This window comes from Asterias amurensis, chromosome 9 (assembly GCF_032118995.1).
Source record: "Asterias amurensis chromosome 9, ASM3211899v1".
Taxonomy (NCBI): domain Eukaryota; kingdom Metazoa; phylum Echinodermata; class Asteroidea; order Forcipulatida; family Asteriidae; genus Asterias; species Asterias amurensis.
The window spans coordinates 22,002,771-22,020,757 of record NC_092656.1 but is presented as its reverse complement, the minus strand read 5'-3'; the positions used below and the strand labels follow the sequence as shown (position 1 = coordinate 22,020,757).

General features: G+C 39.2%; 3 protein-coding genes across 3 annotated transcripts; 2 read left to right on the top strand and 1 right to left on the bottom strand.

Moving 5' to 3' along the window:
• Nucleotides 1–159: 159 nt before the first annotated feature.
• Nucleotides 160–6,609, bottom strand: LOC139941486 (uncharacterized). The gene is made up of 7 exons (XM_071938014.1): nt 6,472–6,609; nt 5,440–5,519; nt 4,943–5,001; nt 4,164–4,262; nt 3,539–3,681; nt 2,659–2,917; nt 160–2,239 (listed from the first exon to the last, which is right to left on the bottom strand). The coding sequence occupies exons 2-7, from the start codon at nt 5,516–5,518 to the stop codon at nt 515–517; spliced, it is 2,364 nt and encodes a 787-aa protein (XP_071794115.1). The 5' UTR covers nt 5,519; nt 6,472–6,609; the 3' UTR covers nt 160–514.
• Nucleotides 6,610–7,594: 985 nt separating this feature from the next.
• On the top strand, nt 7,595–9,651 carry LOC139942227 (uncharacterized). Its single transcript, XM_071939017.1, has 2 exons — nt 7,595–7,750; nt 8,188–9,651. The coding sequence occupies exon 2, from the start codon at nt 8,188–8,190 to the stop codon at nt 9,127–9,129; it is 942 nt and encodes a 313-aa protein (XP_071795118.1). The 5' UTR covers nt 7,595–7,750; the 3' UTR covers nt 9,130–9,651.
• A 1,108-nt stretch (nt 9,652–10,759) lies between these two features.
• On the top strand, nt 10,760–17,571 carry LOC139941699 (cation-dependent mannose-6-phosphate receptor-like). The gene is made up of 6 exons (XM_071938308.1): nt 10,760–10,966; nt 11,795–12,000; nt 12,516–12,700; nt 13,148–13,230; nt 14,600–14,723; nt 15,290–17,571. The coding sequence occupies exons 1-6, from the start codon at nt 10,794–10,796 to the stop codon at nt 15,362–15,364; spliced, it is 846 nt and encodes a 281-aa protein (XP_071794409.1). The 5' UTR covers nt 10,760–10,793; the 3' UTR covers nt 15,365–17,571.
• Nucleotides 17,572–17,987: the final 416 nt, after the last annotated feature.

Here is a 17,987-nt window from a genome sequence, read left to right as displayed (position 1 = left end):
CTGTGTCAAGTTTGTTTTTTTGTATTACTAACTTTAGGGTTTTTAACCAACAGTTTTATCATCGGAAATCGCATGAACTGACACACTGTATACAAAACTACTTTTTTTTTTTTACATGTTTAACCAATTATTTCCAAACTTTTTGAACTGTTAGAATCAAGGGCAGTTTTAATCTACCCAGTTTGGGATAATATAGTTTTATCTTATCTAATGTATCTTTATACCCGTCAAGGCCTACATGAGCTTTACTTTTCTAAAAGCATTGTTATTTAAAAAAAAATAACATTAAATATGCATTGCACCCGTTTCCTGAAAACAAATAATTTTGTTTTCTTGTGTGAGGCACGCATTCTTGTGAGGCTAGTCAATACTTTCATTTTCAGATTGAGTGTTCTTCAACCAATGTTTCGGTCAATGGCCAGTGATCAACCAATGGCAGATTCAATCGAAACAGTAGTTGGTTCTGATCGTGAAAACGCACCCCTGGCCTTGGATAAGTTTCACACAATTGTCCTCAGTGCTTCTTCTGTCTCTTCCGTTTATCTTTCCTTGACCTCGCCTTCAGGTGTTTTCTCTTGACCTTAGCTGCAGCAGCTGCAACGACCACCCTTGGCATGCTGCTAATGCCTGCAGTCGCTGGTGGCAGTGGCTGCAACCTCTCCTGCACAAACCTACCAAGGAAGGACTCTGAGCTCATAATCGGGGAATTCACTGAAGAGCTCGATTTGCTGACTCTGGCTGATTTGGCCTCGTCTGAATGGGACTGGTACCACCCCTCGTCATCATCACAACCAGCGTACAACATATACATGTCAGAGTCATCACCTCCTGTAAAGGGTCCAGTCTGCTCTACTGAACTCTCGTTTGCTTGCTCTTCTTTTTGACACCACATACCTGCTTTTAGGGGTTGAAACTCTGCATTGGTTGCCTTCAGTGAATTGGGTCTACTCTCAAAATGTTGTGATGGTGTTGACAAGGTACAAGACAAATCCAAAGGTTGGTCAATTGGCATCAGTACCTGCGCACTGGATTTTGTGCTGAGGTCACCCTTGCTCTTCTCACCACTGCCGAGCCTTTGTTTTCTTGATCTTCGTCGTTTACGGTTTCCCAATTTCGTATCCCGATGTATGCGTTTTCGTTTTGAAGGAAGTTTTCGATCATTGAGGACTGGATTCGCAGTGATACTGTTGTTGTTTTTGTTCAAACTTTGATCTGGATTGGAATTGATGGTTTGATGTTGTCCGTCTTGTGCTTTAAGTGAACCTTCCTTGAGGTTTTCATCTGAAGATTCATTGATGGTTTGATGTTGTCCATCTTGTGCTTTAAGTGAACCTTCCTTGAGGTTTTCATCTGAAGATTCATCATGGCGTTGATAGGTACTAGTGGAATCCCCCTGTTTATTGACTGCTGTGCAGTTGACCTTTGATGGAGCTGTCAGAGCTGAGGCTTCAGGACACAAAGTCTGATCTTGAGTCTTATTCTTGTGGCGTGTGTCATACATGTGGCACAGCTTCTGCACATTGATAACAACAGCTCGGGTGGTTTTCCCCTTTTTCTGCTTTCTAGCGGGTTGTTTAGCGGACTCCACTTCTACCTGGACCTGTTGACTGGACCCTGCGCCTGTTTCTTTGGACTTGTCTCCTACAGAGACCATGATGCAATGCTGACCAATGTGACTCAAGGTTAGCCCAACACTCTGTTCCTCATTGACGGGTTCCTTCGATATTTGATCTGAGGCTTCAAAGAGGGCTTGAGGACCCACCTCTCTAGGACCTGCCTCACCGCCCTCTTTTGTGTCAGAATCCACAAGATTAAAGACTTCCTGATCCCTCCTTCTAGGCGAGGTTAGATCCAAAGCTTGGACTCCAGAGATTCTTTGGTCCTTTCCGTCTACTATTTTAATTGGCTGTTTAATAACCTGTCTTGCTCTGATTGGCTTTACTTTAAACCGGGACTGACCAATGGTTGCCGAGCATCCAGGAGTGGAGGACTTTGTATTCTCTGGGAGACAAATTGAGAAACTTTCTGAAGTCACGGTGGACGGAGCATTCCTGGGGTTCCTTGTCTGCCCGTCAAAGGACAGATTTTTGATGCAGGATGTTTCCTTAAGCTGTTGCGCTTGCAGCATTTCAAGCTGCTGCCTCAGGTGGCACTGTCGCTGAAGGAGACTGCGTTTCTGGATGTCTGAGGGGGACTCCCTAGCTCCTGACAATGGAGATTGATGGAATGATAACGGCACCTGGAACAAAAATAATCGAAAGTAAATTTGAGGAGAGGGAGAAGCAGTGTAATATCAGTTGACATTCAAACTGTAAAACTTACGGATATTCCCATGACTAATTGGTGGTCTTGAGGTAACTGTTAGTTAATTGAGTGGTACATGTACATATATTCCAGAAATTACAAGATTGGTTACATATTTAGCAAGTTGATGCATGATGGAACATTAAAATAGTACTTCTGTAAACATAAATTGGAAAACAGCTATTAGAACACAACAGACCATGACATTTCATGCATTGTCTCCACTGGGAAACTTTTGATACTCTTGTGCATGGTGTATAAGTTTTACTTTACCAAACATTCAAATACACTTGCATAGAATATGACAACCAGATGTTTCTGTCAAAACATTCTCACTTGGTCTTCAATCCTTACTTGGTTATACAGCTTGCGGCTCTGATCAAATGCAGCTGGCTGCTGTGGACTGGACACTGACTGGCCATTTGACAATGCTGTCGAAAATCTCTGTTGCGTTGTGGTTGTCGTCGTAAAAAAGGCTTGCGAGAATCGCGGTGCTGATACTGTGCAGGGATTGGTCGAGCCCAGTGACGTTGTCACAATAAGATTACTTTTAGTTGGTGTTGACAATTTGATGATTGTTGGGGACTGGTCCAACCCAACTCCAGCTGGACATCTGTGGGAGAAAAATCAAAGAATAATTATTAAACTTAATAATATTTTAACAAGGTCCAGTCTCATATGGCTCTGCTAAGCATGATATTCTGTGCGCGCAGTCAGTAATCACTGCTTATAGCACCACATTTTTGTGCTAACAGAGAAGCCAAAGTTGCTTACTATGTGAAGTGTACACGCTCAAGTTCCTTGCTTACCTGAGAAAGATGTTGACATCGAGCATGCATTTTAGTGCTACCGTAAGCCCTGGGCCAAATTTCATGAAGCTGTTTTAGCAGAAATGAGTAAATCACCAGTTGCAACAGCATAAACTTTATGGAATTTCTGCTAGCAACCAGTTTCTTCTAAGCAAGATCTGTCTGTGCTAAGCAAGGTTTTATGCTTTGTGCGGTTGGTTGCCTACAAGTCCGACTTACGAATCATATATGATCCACAGAGTCTACTAAACAAAAAATGTCAATACTAAAATTTAAAAAAAAAATTAAATAAAAAGTGAAAAATGTTCCAATAACAACCAAAGTCTCAACCTTCATCAGAAATGTGTCTGTGAGAAGTTTACTCAGATTTGTTTTTAGCTGAGTTCAACAGAAATCTTTATCTTAAAGTCAAGATTTTGTCAGACCTTTTATCTTGGTTCTCAAGGGTGCGTGGCATGGTGGTGAGAGGACAGCATCGGTTGGTTGCCCTGGCGATCACATCCAGCATTGGATGAGCGATGTCCTGGTGCGCCCTCAACAGATGAAAGATGCGATTCTTGATCAATAACTGTGAAATTACAACAAGCTGTTAAGATTATGAGCTGGATGATGTGGTAGAGATGGAGGGTTGCAGGGGGAAGGCGGGTCGTGTCAAGTTATTTTTTTACGACTACAATCATTCCTGCACCCAATTTCATGGCTCTGCTTACCATAAGCATCTGCGCCTTGGAGGAAGGAGATTCCGCGCTTACTTCAAGAGTATTCACGTATTAGCAGGGCTTTTTGCGCCTGCGTACTCCATGTTATTTGGCATTCTTTGCTTACACAGCTAGTACTGAAATTCGACGTTTGCACAGTAAACAGAGAATGATCACAGAATTCGGCAGGAAATGGAGCCTTTCCAATGAAACCATTGGGTTTGTTAGCTAAGTGCCCGCCTTTCCCTGCGGATAAAGACAGAAAAACAGGGGGACCAGTCGAAGCAGTTGGTTACCTCTAATTTGCCTCATCATGTGACGACTCCATAAACGCAAGACGTTTTAGGCTTACCTGTTCATAGTGCTCCTCAATGTTGGCTATGGAGAGGTCAACCTGGCACAGAAGACCAATCAAAAGACGAAACTTCTCCGGTGTTTGCGCACAGTCGGCCTGGTTATGAATACAAATCCAACTAAATTGTCATAAATTTGGAAAGTAGTAGTCCATGTTTTAACATCACGTATGCGAATTCGCTAGAAACCACTGATCCCCAGTGAAAGGTCCCGCCTCCCTGTATGACTGACACTTCCCAGAGCACTAATTGGTTAAAAGTTTAACCTGCTTTATTGCACAACGCCAGCTGTTGCTTGACAATGCGGCGTCAACAACTTTCTGGACTCAAATTTAGGAAGTTTGGTCGAAGCATGCTGAACTGAAACATCTTTGAATATAAGAGATGTTAAATTTGCATCAGGGATGAAGAATATTAATTTTTGTTGTTTACCCATACATCGATGTATGTTAGCACTGTATACTCAACACTTTCCCTAATCCTGGGAAAGTTGAATGTCTTTGAATGTCTTTAAATGTTTTCTATTTTGTGTTTATCTTTGTTTTAAAAGCCCTACAGTGCAATCTGGAGCATTCTAAATGGTTTTCTCTAGCTGGTTCATGTGAATTTGATCTAAAGTAAACAAAAAACAACCTAATTTGTGTATTTTTTTATATTTTTTTTACATATCGGCAACAAATTGTGTGCATCAACACAGAATTTGCACCTGCCATCTATCTAGTGCCCTGGGTGAAACCTTGGAAATATCAAAGTAAACAAAAATTAAATTAATTCCTACCTTAATTACGTTTAGAATATTTATAATGTCCGCGACATCGTCAATGCTCACGTTGTAAACTGGAAAGTAACAGAATAATATTGCAACATTTATTACTTCTCTCAAAGAAACACAACACTTCAAATATTGAATATTGTTTGTGTACATTCCATAAGAGGTTGACAATGAACAGTGAAAATATTAAAAAATAATTATTTTTAAGAAATTTCTGGTAGCAAAAACAAGCATGCCTATAAGTGAACTTTATAGTCACTTTAGCTCACAAGCCTGAGTAAGGGTGCTTGCTACGTGAACCAGAACGCTGGGGTTAATAAAACACCTACCGTACTTTTCCACAATTGTGGATTCTTTTAATGTCAGTCAATCTGTAGAATTTGTAATTTTTTCAGTCTGGTCTTTCCTGTCTGAACTATTGAAGGATACTTTAATTTATCGATGACCAGAAAAACAAAGATGACAAAGATGACTCATGAGAAACCAAAAGGAATTAATTATACCTGGGGACAAAAGTCTACACAATTCATCCCTGACTTTGTAGCTACATTCGACTGTAGCTTTGCTCCGAGGTTGGTCCATTCTTCCTGTTTGAAAAGATCAGATATAATTACTAATAGCAACTCAAGTTTATTCTCAAGGGTTTGTTAATTTTATTAAACTTGAGAAAATGTTGGAGTGTTTTAATTCTCCCTATTTCAGCTCACCAACAAACATTTTTGTTTACCTTATTAATATTGTTTAATAATTGTATGCAGTAGGTAGGGCAGGACATTATTGAGACAGTTTTGCTTTTTACAATTATTTGTTTGTATAAATTTCATGTTGCTTGCCCTGGCCTGACACTGTTCTCCTGACCACAACACTGGTGGTTTAGCCTTACTCCTACCTAGAACTATGAGGTTAGTTCCGCTTTGCCTTAGCCGAGGTAGGCCTACAAAGTGACGTACATATTTAATGATATCGAATTTCAAACTGCAACAATAACAAGTCTGATGAAGTTGCTTGTTGTATTGTAAAATGTGTGCAGTGTAGTTAGTTTGTTTTTAGTGATGACGGTAATCTTCCCTTGGGTCTTGTGTTGTTCGGAGGGTCACCGTCGCAACCTAGCCCCACTTGTGTGGCCAAGGCTAGGAGGTAGGAGGATTCAGCTACACAAGTTTTCAGATTTGGCCACACAAGTGGGACTACGTCGCAACCTTGTTGTATTTTATTAGCCTAACTACTTAAAAAAAAGTAAAAATGTAAAAACGATGACAAACATTCCAACACTTTAGCCTTGAGCTCAAGGTCGTATTATTCACTCCGAAAAGAGCTAACAGTAAAAGACCTACGCTTAAACATTGACTTCACGCGTTAGATGAGCTGAATACATAAACGTGTATGAATCATATAGTCACAACTAAGCTGGTGGCCATGATACACTGAACCATTTTAAGTAAAAAGTAATAAACTTGTTCAAAATCAAACCAAGAATGCGTACAAATCTTCGCTGTAGTGTTACGGTCTGTAGTGTGAACAAGAGTAAGGAATACTTGCCCTGGTCTATCCTGGCCCCCTTCAGAACTGCTGATTAACATTGACTCGACGAATATCTCGACAGAAACGGTAGGTTTTTGTATGTTTTGATGCCCAAAAATGAATGCACTTGTGACCTTTACTTGTTCAATTAATCAATCAATCAAAAAACACAGTTTGACTGCATTGTACGCACGCGCACATTAGTTAGTGGTCGCGCGTGAGAAAACTTTGAAACATCAAGCAACGCGGTAGCGTCCATTTATTCACAGGGGTGTAAATAAATCAACTTAGTAAAAAAACCTCGTTTTTAATTGAATCCCCCACAAAGAAAACTGTTTTTGAAATTGTCAGTCTGTAGTATCTTTACATATGACACATAGCAAGATAAACAACTTAACTTATTGAGCATGAGTAAATCAGTATATCACGTTTAGAAACAATGACCCCTCCGAATCCCTGCTAGCTACATCATTGAATAGATCATTCCAAACTTTATAATTTGCATAAGTGCACTGCATGTATTATGTGCAGTGTGGTTGCTGTGTTTTTTCTAGGATCTACACATGCTGGTTAAAAGAACCGCTCCACACCCCCACTGTCAGAGCATATACATGAATGTTTTCAACATGATGTGTATCAGTTTATATCATAATCATAAAACTGCCATAATACAACATACTGGAATCATAATTGCGGCAACCCCCACCCCCCCCCCCCCCAAAAAAAAAAAAAAAATTAAATAAAAAAATTAAATAAAAAAAATTAAAAAAATAAGTTTACTGCTCCCAACCCCAATCCATAATAGCTATATTGCTATATGCCCCAATCCAAGGTCCTCTTCAAGCCCGTTCACTGAATGGGACATGATGCATGATGGCAGGTTCTAAAAATCCACCTATACTGAGCAATATTTTACAGGTTCAGTTTAGTCATCAGCTGCCCCATAATCCCAGCGGGCGCGAAAGAGGAAATTATGTGTATACCATCGAGAATCAACTAAGGCGAAGGAACAATGGTCAAAAGTTATGACAAATAATGAATCGTACACCCGGTTTGTTTGATTCAATTTGGGGGCATTTACACGAAAATATTGGTCAGTGACTGGTTATTGGTAATCGTATTATGTGAAAGGTGGGTTTTCTAAGCTGATGAAAATTCCTAAAACTCCGATACTATTAAACTTAACGCACATTGAAATTAGTTCAACGTGGGAGCATATCACGAACCGTTCAACTTTGCTGACATACTGAGTTTGTATTGGTTGTATGATTTTATTTGTCAACTCTGTACAAGGTAAGTTAACATAATCTACCTATACGTGTCGATTGACATTATTAAATTTTACGTTTGCAAATCCTGCCTTCTTTGATTTACTATAGCATTCTTGCGTTGAATACTATGGGCATATAACAAGTTTGGTTCCGTTTTGAACTGCATCCAGTTGGGTGTTGAGGTTTTTTTAAATAGCAAAGAAAAAAGTATGGAAGCTTGATATTATTCAAGACGTGTAGTGAAAACTTACGACATGTGGACAATTTTTTTAATACTTTTGCTTGAGAGAAATAAAAAGTGCTTTTTCAGAGAAGGGACAAACATGATATTACCGGTGCTTCCTTTTTTTTCTTTTTTTTTTTTTTTTTTACGTGCACCGTTTAAAAAAGATCACACAACATTATAATTTTGCTTCGGATGATGATTTATGTATTTAGTTGTTCTTTCTTTCTTTCTAGATGAAGTCTTGTGGGGTGATATTTCTGATCGCCGTTGTTTATCTCAGGCAGCTCAAAAAGATCCAAGCTGACATGCAAGATCCGGTGGGAAATGTCCCTATAACGATTCCAGTCGGACCGGATCAAGAGGGTCCAGCGTGCCGAACGTGCTGCCCCGCCGCAGTGCCCGCTGTCCACGGCAATCCCGGGCACATGGGCCCGTCTGGTTTCCCCGGACTCCCCGGAGAAAAGGGAGACCCGGGTTTAGACGGACTTAAAGGCACCACTGGAGCCCGTGGTGGTCTACCTGGGAAAATCGGTGAGCCCGGACTTCGTGGAAATCCAGGGATTGGTCCAAAAGGAGTTGCGGGTCAGATGGGATTAGCAGGATTGGTCGGACCGAAGGGGTTTCGAGGAGACTACGGGCCGAGAGGTTATTCTAGGGAGGGATATCCAGGTGTTGATGGTCTTAACGGTGGAAAAGGAATGCCGGGTGAGCCTGGGCTCACAGGGCCTAAAGGAGACAGAGGAGACGGTAACGAAAATCCCGGAGTAGTCTTCACCTTGCGCAGGAAGTCATCAATCTTCTCAACATCTGACAACACCCGTCTCCCTTTCGAAGAGGTTACGGTAGCTTCCCCGGATGCCGAGATGATCGATTTAGATATGGGGGTGTTCACCTGCCCACTGTCAGGCACTTACGTGTTTATGTTTTCTGTTCTGAAATCGTACGAGGACAACAACAATTTGCGGGTTCATCTTCACAAAAATGAAGAGGACATCGTGTCCGCAAAAACCACGGCCCCGCCGGCTAAGAACTATCATCCGATAGGTGGTAGCACAACACTGGATCTGGAACAGGGAGACACTGTGTTTCTGACTTTTTATGGATCTGTTCGTAATGTTCATTATGTAACAGACACCAATGAGTTCACAACATTCAGTGGTTTTCTACTCCCCTAAAATTAAACCACGGAGGGTGCAAGTTGAAACGCTAGTGGTGGCAGCAGACTATAAAGAGACATCGCAACGTCCCAGTTTTTGCCAAACAAGGCAACAACAGTTAGTTACAATATTACAGAACATTATTGTTTTTCAAAAAAGTGTTGATCATTGTATCAGCCAAACATGGCATGCATTCATTTTAATTTTTTTTAGAAAATCTAAGTTTGCCACCATTCGGCCGGGCATGCCAACAATGAAGTCAGCTGCCACAGCGTCTCCAAAGTTTTCCTAAAAATGACCAATCCCGACGAGAAATACTCACTCGGGATTTTCTGGCTGATTTTTACCGATTGGCAAATAATGTCGACGTATCACTTTTAATATATTGTTGCTTACAGCTTGAAATAAGTAATCCGTTTGAATTAACAAGATTAATTAATTATAAAATCAATTGATATTTCTGACGAAAAGCTTGAAATTGGAGAACCTTCACTTTCACCCCGGGACTCGATGGCGATGACGACACCAGCCTAAACATTTCAGAACAGGGATATGGGGTAAAGCAAACAAAGAAAATACAATCAAACTAAAGACTTAAAGAAATAATTTTTAACATTTAAAACTAACTATACAGTCACAGCTTGTGTCTTTAACTTTATTACGCCTTCTTTTTTAATCAAGTAATAAACCACAAGGAAGAAGGTATAAACTTACTTTTTGTGTTTTTTTGTGTGTACGTGCATGTCCCCACCCACGTCATAGCATAACAATATTGCTTATCAGAAGTAGGTAACAACTGGTGCTCCACTTGTTATTAGCACTGTTTTCTGCTTATCACCGCTCAAAAGTTTGCGGAAGGCACTAAGAACTAACCTCTACAGCGGTTCGGAACTTTTAGTGTGCTCTCGGAACATTTCGGCACGGTTCGCGATACTAGTTCGCGACGATCCCCCACGCAGCAGGTTTGGGGAGTTGTTACTAAGAGTGGACTAACCACTGGGACCTGATTGTTAATGATTTCATATCTAAAAGATGCAAGCACTGCTTTTGACCTCTATATTAGAGTACATTTGTAGCAGCAGGTTTGGGGAGTTGTTACATAAGAGTGGACTAACCACTAGAACCTGGTTGTTTATATTTTCATGTTTAAAAGATGCAAGCACTGCTTCAGACCTCTTTATTCAAGCACATTTGTAGCAGCAGGTTTGGGGAGTTGTTACATAAGACTAACCACTAGGAGCTGGTTGTTAAGTATGTTCATGTCTAAAAGATCAGTACTGCTTCAGACCTCTATATAAGAGTACATTTGTAGCAGCAGGTTTTGGGAGTTGTTACATAAGAGTGGACTAACCACTAGGACCTGGTTGTTTATATTTTCATGTTTAAAAGATGCAAGCACTGCTTCAGACCTCTTTATTCAAGTACATTTGTAGCAGCAGGTTTGGGGAGTTGTTACATAAGAGTGGACTAACCACTAGGACCTGGTTGTTAATATTTTCATGTCTAAAAGATGCAAGCATATGCAAAATGACGTCATAAGGTCATTCTCGCTCGGGTATTCTCCGATGGGCCGAACCGCTGTGGAGTTTAGTATTTAAGTGCCTTCCAAAGTTTGCGCGGTATCCTCAAAACTTTGGATTGGCTCTATGCTACCGATGGGGGAGCTACACAACTTGTGAAAGATGGCGGCCTCCACAAGTTTTTCTACACTTCTGGAAAGAATTAAAAGTGTCAATTGCAAAAGTGTACTGCTTCTGTGGGTTTTAGTTTTGATAGTGCCTTGTGACAAAATTCAGGCTGACATTCCCTCACCAATATGTGGCTCCAATTTATACGACACTGAGACACTGAAGTCGTAAGTATAAACAGTTGTTTGTTTACTCGACTCGAGACATGGTCATCATGGCACTGTCTGTGAAAAAGTGTGACTTGACTCTTGAGTCTTGACTTTCTTTGGTGGAGTGCTAAACAAAAATGGACTCTCGATCGAATTGTTTTGACTATCATTTATCTTTCTATTTTTACCCAAAAAAATAAATTCATGCTATTAAAGGATGTTACTTTGTGTTTATAATGGGAAAAGTAACGACCTTCTTTTAATTTCTGTTTTGGTTTAGTTTTTACACCTGTGTATTTTTTATGTCCTGTCTTTTCATAAATTTATGTGTAGTAGAACTGTAGTAGGCCTACATGATGTATTGACAATAATATCTTAATCTGATCAGGTTGGGGGTGGGGGGGGGGGGCTGTTGCTTCACCCCGGCTGGCGGTACCAAGATAGATGTTGCCAACAATGGGAAAGAAAAGCTGTAGATCCTGTGTGTTGATTGGCTGCATATTGTGCCACTGTACATACAATACAGTATAACTGTAAGATTTCACGCAGTGATCATCAAAATGAACTCAATCGTTAGCAGGCAAGGCGCCCCGAAAGATAAGACGCGAAAATGTCTTGGGGGTCTTATGTCAGATAAGATGCGTCTCATTCTCAGGAGATTTGGGGAAATGAAAAAGATCTCATGATTCAAAATCTAGCTCCATATAGCTTGAAGAAGGAAAAATAATGTTAGAGAATCATGGGCGTCACTTAGTGACATATTTGAGTGTTATAATAGAAGCCTCTATTATTGTTCCTTATTATTATAATTAATTTTAATTTATGATGTTTTTCTACCAATGGCAGGGCATCTTACTGGACAATAACAAAGCCTGGTATTTGTTATGACACCTGGACTGAACCGATACCATGTACAATCAATTTGGCGTTTTGTCAGAGTCTGCCCCCTTCGTTAACCAGGGGTGATGAAGGGTATGGCGCGTCCCAGAAGGAAGTTCTACCTTCAGCTACTTATAAAATACTTGGAAAGGAAAACCAGTTCACTGATGATGGTGAGAATATTTTTTTGATTTAAATAGCTTGTTTTGTTAAAGGAACGTTACAGAATTGGTAAGAAAAAACTCCTGAAGACCACAGATTTACTTAAAAGTTACACAGTCAACTGGTACTGGTGATGATAGGAGAAAACATCCCTTTATTTCTGTCTGAAATGTCATACATGTATTTGATAGTCTTATTTCACGTTTGGAGTTAATTGCTCAGTGAGCGTGGTATTTTTGCCATCAAAGTCATGCAAAATCTGTAATCGGTTTTTCAATATTTTCTCGTGACACAGATAGCCTACCGATCTCAAACTACTACAGGTTTGTCAGTTTATGTATATGGTGGTTTACATAAAGTGATTCACTGCCATCAACTGTTTTGTTAGTAAAACCAATTCTGTAAGGTTCCTTTTAAACAAACATGTTCTTATTCATACCAAATGTGTCCAGTGTCTTTAAGGCTAAAGTCAATCAATGTGTTTTTTGGGTTTTATCCATCTTTTATGTCACTTTTAAATCCAAAGCCTCAGGAACTCAGCTGATTGCCACCTACCCTAACGGAGATGAGTTGAGCTGCGGTACCATCGGTCTTGTCATGTATCTTAAATGCAATAAGAGCGCCGATTGGGCAAAGCCAATCAACGGACAACCAAGTGCCATACCAACTGAAGTCACAGTAGAACTTGATAACAAACAAGGTGGATGTCTAGTGAGTAGTACCAATTGTTCCTCTTTTCTTTTGCAGCTTTCAAGTTTCCTTTAAAACTGTCAGGAACATGGCCATGCTTTAGAAAGCGAGGTCCTTTATCGCGTGGGCACAACCCCTCAGGGGTTTGCAATGAACGTTCAAAACTGAGAACCTTAAAAAGGACGGAATAAATCATGAATTTAGCCGCATCTCCCCGTCACTCCATGTGGAGCTCTAAGTAGCTCCTTCTGCAATTTGTAAAACTTGCGCGAGGTTAAGTTTCAAATTATCACAGACAACCGTCAGGGTCGTGGCTATGTGAAAGAAGGCGAGATCCTCACGTTAACCAGGCTGTGTTACTCGTGCAAGTTTAGAACTTCTCCCGCAAGTTTAGAACTTACACAAGGTTAAGGCCATTAACCTGAATGTTCCTAATTGTGTTCATTTGCGATTTATTTTCTTTGACAGTACTCAATCCATGCAGACTACGCAGGAGCTTGTAAGGCTGAGATACCGATGTATTTGAGTTTCGGGACTGTATTAATAATCCTGTGAGTATTAGCTTTTTACTGCCAGAAATACACTTAAAGTCACTGGACACTATTGGTAATTGTTAAAGACCAGGCATCTCACATCTCTCTGCATAAAAAAAAAAAACTGTGCAAATTTTAGCTCAATTGGTCGTCAAATTTGCAAGAAAATAAATAAAGAAAAAACAACCTTGTCACACGAAGTTGTGTGCTTTCAGATGCTTGATTTAGGGACCTCAAATTCTAATTCTGAGGTCTCGAAATCAAGTTCGTTGAAAATTACTTCTATCTCAAAAACGGGGAGCCGTTTCTCACAATGTTTTGTAGGCCTACTATCAACAGCTCCACATTACTCATTACCAAGTAAGGTTTTATGCTTATACTTATTTTGAGTAACTACCAATAGTGTCCACTGCCTTTAAAGAAAGCAGTGGGTTCAGTAGATCCCACTATAATATCCTGCATGTTATCTCCTCGCTATCGGAGCTCGTAATGGACACTTAAAGGTGTTGGGCACATTTGGTAATTGGAGAACCGTTGATAGTACAAAACATTGTGAGAAACGGCCCCTCTGAAGTAATGTTGTATTTAAGAAAGAGATAGTTTCTCACCAAAAAAATTTAATATGAGAAAGACTTCTGAAAGCACTCAACTTTGTACAACAAGGGTGGTTTGTTTTTTTCGATGACCGATTGAACCCAAATTTTCACAGATTAGTTTATTTTATGCATATGTTGGGATACATCAAATGAGAATACTGGTCTTTGACGACTACCAAGCGGGTCCAGTGCCAGTAACAATTTTATGCTAAGCAGAAATGAGTAAACTACCAGCCACAAATTGTACACATGACATGGAAGTTTGGCCAGTAACCTTATTATTGTAAGAATAATTTTATTATGCTAAGCTATTTTTTGTGCTCAAGCAGCTCTATGAAATAGACCGATCCACTAAGCTCCGCCCCATTGTGTATTGACCAATCACAACCCATTGTGCAACCAAAAGTCTGACAAATCCAAGTTTGACATGCGTGCGCGTAAGCTTGGGTGCGGGGCAGAGTTGTGCAGAATGGCATTGGAGAGGCTCACATGTTATTGCTCACACGTGCACCGTGGGCGGAGCCTAATGGATCGGTCTATAGACCCTATGCACATGACCTTATTTCAGTAGGGCGCCCTCATCTAGAGGTCAAAAGGAGGTTGTTCATTGGCCAATACTGTGCGCAGCGCGTACAAATCCGTGCGTCTGGATTGTTTCGTCACCGTTTTTCCTCTAAGATGGCGGCTGGATGACGTCAATGCATAAGGTCTATTAAATCATGGTCCATAGTGTATGTAATTATGTATCACAGAATCTGTTAATATTTGTTTTTCCATTTTAACATCTACAGGTTTTTCTGTTTGTTGGCGGCGTACCTTCTTGTGGGTTTCATTTATAACATGTGTGCTGGAGCCACTGGGCGAGAGTTGATACCAAACTATGAAATGTGGCAAAGACTACCGAGCGACATCTTGGTGAGGAACATTTTTTTGGTTCAAAACAATAAGTTCTTTCAGTATTGTTTGAAGCTTTGCATGGTGTTGAGACATAAGAAGAAACTATAAATAAATAGTAAACTTGCGGGTACAACCATGTGTAAATCTCTTAGGGTGAGTGTTGGCCCTGAAAAGAGCCAATTGGGTCTAGACATTTCGAACAGTATACTCTGCTCATCTTCAGGAGAATGCTGAAGACGTACTCTGCTTGTCTTCAGGAGGATGCTTCGAGACCCAACCAGCTCTTTTCAGAGCCATCACTCACCCTAAGAGATTTACACATGGTTGTACCCGCAAGTTTACTGTTTGTTTATAGTTTCTTCTTAATAAGTTTTTTAAGTTCCTTGATTTTTTTTTAAGGAGCACCAGACACGTTCTGTGTAGTATTTTTGCTATAATCAATCCAGGCATTTACAACATTGAATGTCCCCGTTTTTTCCCCAAAGGCCAAATATCCTGTTGCAGACATTTTTTTGTTGTTTATTTATAAAATAGCACTGTAATTATTCACGCTGTTCAATTTGTTTTGTCTTATTTTTCAAAAGCTTGGTGTTTCTTTCTTCATTGGTTGCATCACGTGTCGAGATGTGAAATCTAGCGATACGTATGAAAGCATCTAGAAGGGAAGGAGGTTACTCTTCGAGTTCAGTGCAGAAGGATGATAAAAAGATTTTTTTTTTTTTTAAGATTTAATTTATGATTGCATTTGGTTTTCTTACCCTTTCAACAATGTATGATAAACACTATATTGTCGCGTCTCTGATAAAAACATTGTATCTGGATTTGGCAAAAAATATTTTGCACAGCATGAAAATGCTTCATGCAAATATGTTGTATCTCGACACAAACACTTGTTTTGTGTAAATAAGGTTGTTTTAAGAGAGATATGGCATTTTTTTTACCATTTCATCATTACTTGATAAACCTTTGCAAACAATTTTGTGTCTCGATTTTTGCAAAAATTTTGTTCAGCATGAAAAAGCTTCGTTCAAAAATGTTGTATCTCGGCACATACTTATTTTGTGTGTACATCTGGGTTATGATAAGCGAGATATGACGTTTTGGCAATTTCAAATTCGCATGTAACTTCACTGCTATTTTAGTAGATACAATGCTTTTGCCCTGGCACAATGACTTTTCACTTGGTGCTTTTGAGTTGTGTAGTACTAGGAAAAAACAATCCACAGGCTGCCTAGGTTTGGATTCGAACCTACAACCTCTGTATTTCAGGACGCATGTCTCAACCACTAGACCACCGACTGCCTGTTATTAAGAGGTCAATCCAGCTCAGATTGTATAATTTAAAATTATGATTCTAACTTTGATTATGAAGACTCGGACAAGTTGAGGTTGAAGACATTTTATAACATTTTTGATGAAAAGTTATTCAGACATACTGCCTCAATAATTTTTCATACAATTTACATTATGAAAGATAAGTTTTACTTTTTACCGTGGTTTCATTCAGGTAAAAATGCAATTTAAATGCAGTGTGGACACATATGGTAAATTTATATTTTGCCGTTAGTTAAACCATTGTGAGAAATGACTGCCTTTGAAGTAACATATTTTTAAAGATAATTTCTCACTAAAATATTTTAATCTGAGAAAGACTCATCTGAAAGCACACATATTATTGTGCAACAAGGGTGTATTTTCTGTCATTATTCTCTAGCAACTTCTATGACAAATCGAGTTCAAATTTTCACAAGTTTGTTATTTTATGCATATGTTGAGATACAGTTCCTTAAAGACACTGGACACCTTTGGTAATTTTCAAAGACCAGTCTTCTCACTTGGTGTATCCCAACATACTGTATGCATAAATCAACAAACCTGTGAAAATTTGGGCTCAATTGGTCATCGAAGTTGCAAGAAAATGATGAAAGAAAAAACACCCTTGTCACACCAAGTGGTGTGCTTTCAGATGCTTGATTTTGAGACCTGAAATTCTAAATCTGGGGTCTCAAAATCAAATTCGTGGAAAATTACTTCTTTCATGAAAACTACTCCATTTAAGAGGGAGCCGTTTAACTAGCAGTGGCAGCCATTTTGAATATTTGGAAAAATTGCTAGTTGTTTTACTTGTATTTTTTCATTACAAAATTGTAATTTTGTCGATGTTCAACTAATTTTTTAAATAGATGATTTATTAATTAATTTAGGTGTTTGATATGTATATTTTTGTATGTGATAATAGGAAGAAACACAAAATTGATTTACCAACTTTGAAATGTGAGCTAGAATTATTACCTAATCGAAGATTACATGGGTAATTCTCAATGATAGAAAGTCAACTGAAGATCACTTTCACGAGGAAAATGCAAACAGACCATTTTTATTTTGTTCGCTCACTGTGCAGGCAGTGAGTACCCGGTATTCTTTGGTAGAACTGGTTAAAGCCTCACCCTTTGACCCCAGCAGAGTCTGTTTTAAACTTTGAGAAAGACTCAGCTAGGGTCAAAACTTAAAACCAACAATCATTTTATATTTTGTCTGCAGCATGTGTACTAACAATAATGAATTTGTGTATGTCAATTTGTTTTCTGAAATGCAAATAATTGTGTCAAATTATGGTCCCACCAGGTTTTGTCAATATTTACATCGACTGGAATTAAAAACAAATACCTAATAATTTTGTAACATTTTGTCAATTAACTGTGCCTTGATCTGAACAGATAGCATAACTAATTTATAACATATTATTATGAAATTCGTGAATACTGTAAACCATCTTTTTTGTCCAACAAAACATACATCAATTGTGTATTTTATAATAATTTGTATACTTTTTAATACTACTTGAAAAAAATAAATTCTCTAATGAGTGTCTGTTACATCAACGTTTTGCTCTTGTCTTCGATTTCTCCACATCTTACCAAAATCGACTTAAACTAAAAGGGGTTATCTTGCATTTTTGTTGATATTTGGCTAAAATCTGAACAAATCTCAAGGAGTTAAGGGTTAGTCTTGCATTTTTGTTTCAGCGTCCATTAATAAATTTCCATATATTTACAACTGTGTGTCTCTAACACCATAATTTATGCAAATCAGGTTTTGTGTTTGTTGGGGTCCAATCGGCTCAAAATCAGCCTTGGACCAAAACTGGGTCTAGCTAGCCTACCACAGTGCCTCTTTAATTCCTAATAAAATAATGAAGAGCCCCCTCAAGAGGCGGAAATGAGACTAGCTCCCAGACGTATTGATTACCGTGATGCGACAGTAATGCTACGCGGTACCAGA

Bases quoted from the DNA above. Each gene is read 5' to 3' on its own strand.
- LOC139941486 (XM_071938014.1), bottom strand. From the start codon at position 5,518: ATGGACCAACCTCGGAGCAAAGCTACAGTCGAATGTAGCTACAAAGTC. The intron at 5,002-5,439 runs GTATAATTAATT...GTTACTTTCCAG, and splicing joins GTGTAGACTTTTGTCCCCAG to TTTACAACGTGAGCATTGAC. The intron at 3,682-4,163 runs GTAAGCCTAAAA...GTAATTTCACAG, and splicing joins TTGAGGAGCACTATGAACAG to TTATTGATCAAGAATCGCAT.
- LOC139942227 (XM_071939017.1), top strand. From the start codon at position 8,188: ATGAAGTCTTGTGGGGTGATATTTCTGATCGCCGTTGTTTATCTCAGG.
- LOC139941699 (XM_071938308.1), top strand. From the start codon at position 10,794: ATGGCGGCCTCCACAAGTTTTTCTACACTTCTGGAAAGAATTAAAAGT. The intron at 13,231-14,599 runs GTGAGTATTAGC...TAACATCTACAG, and splicing joins GGGACTGTATTAATAATCCT to GTTTTTCTGTTTGTTGGCGG. The intron at 14,724-15,289 runs GTGAGGAACATT...ATTTTTCAAAAG, and splicing joins GACTACCGAGCGACATCTTG to CTTGGTGTTTCTTTCTTCAT.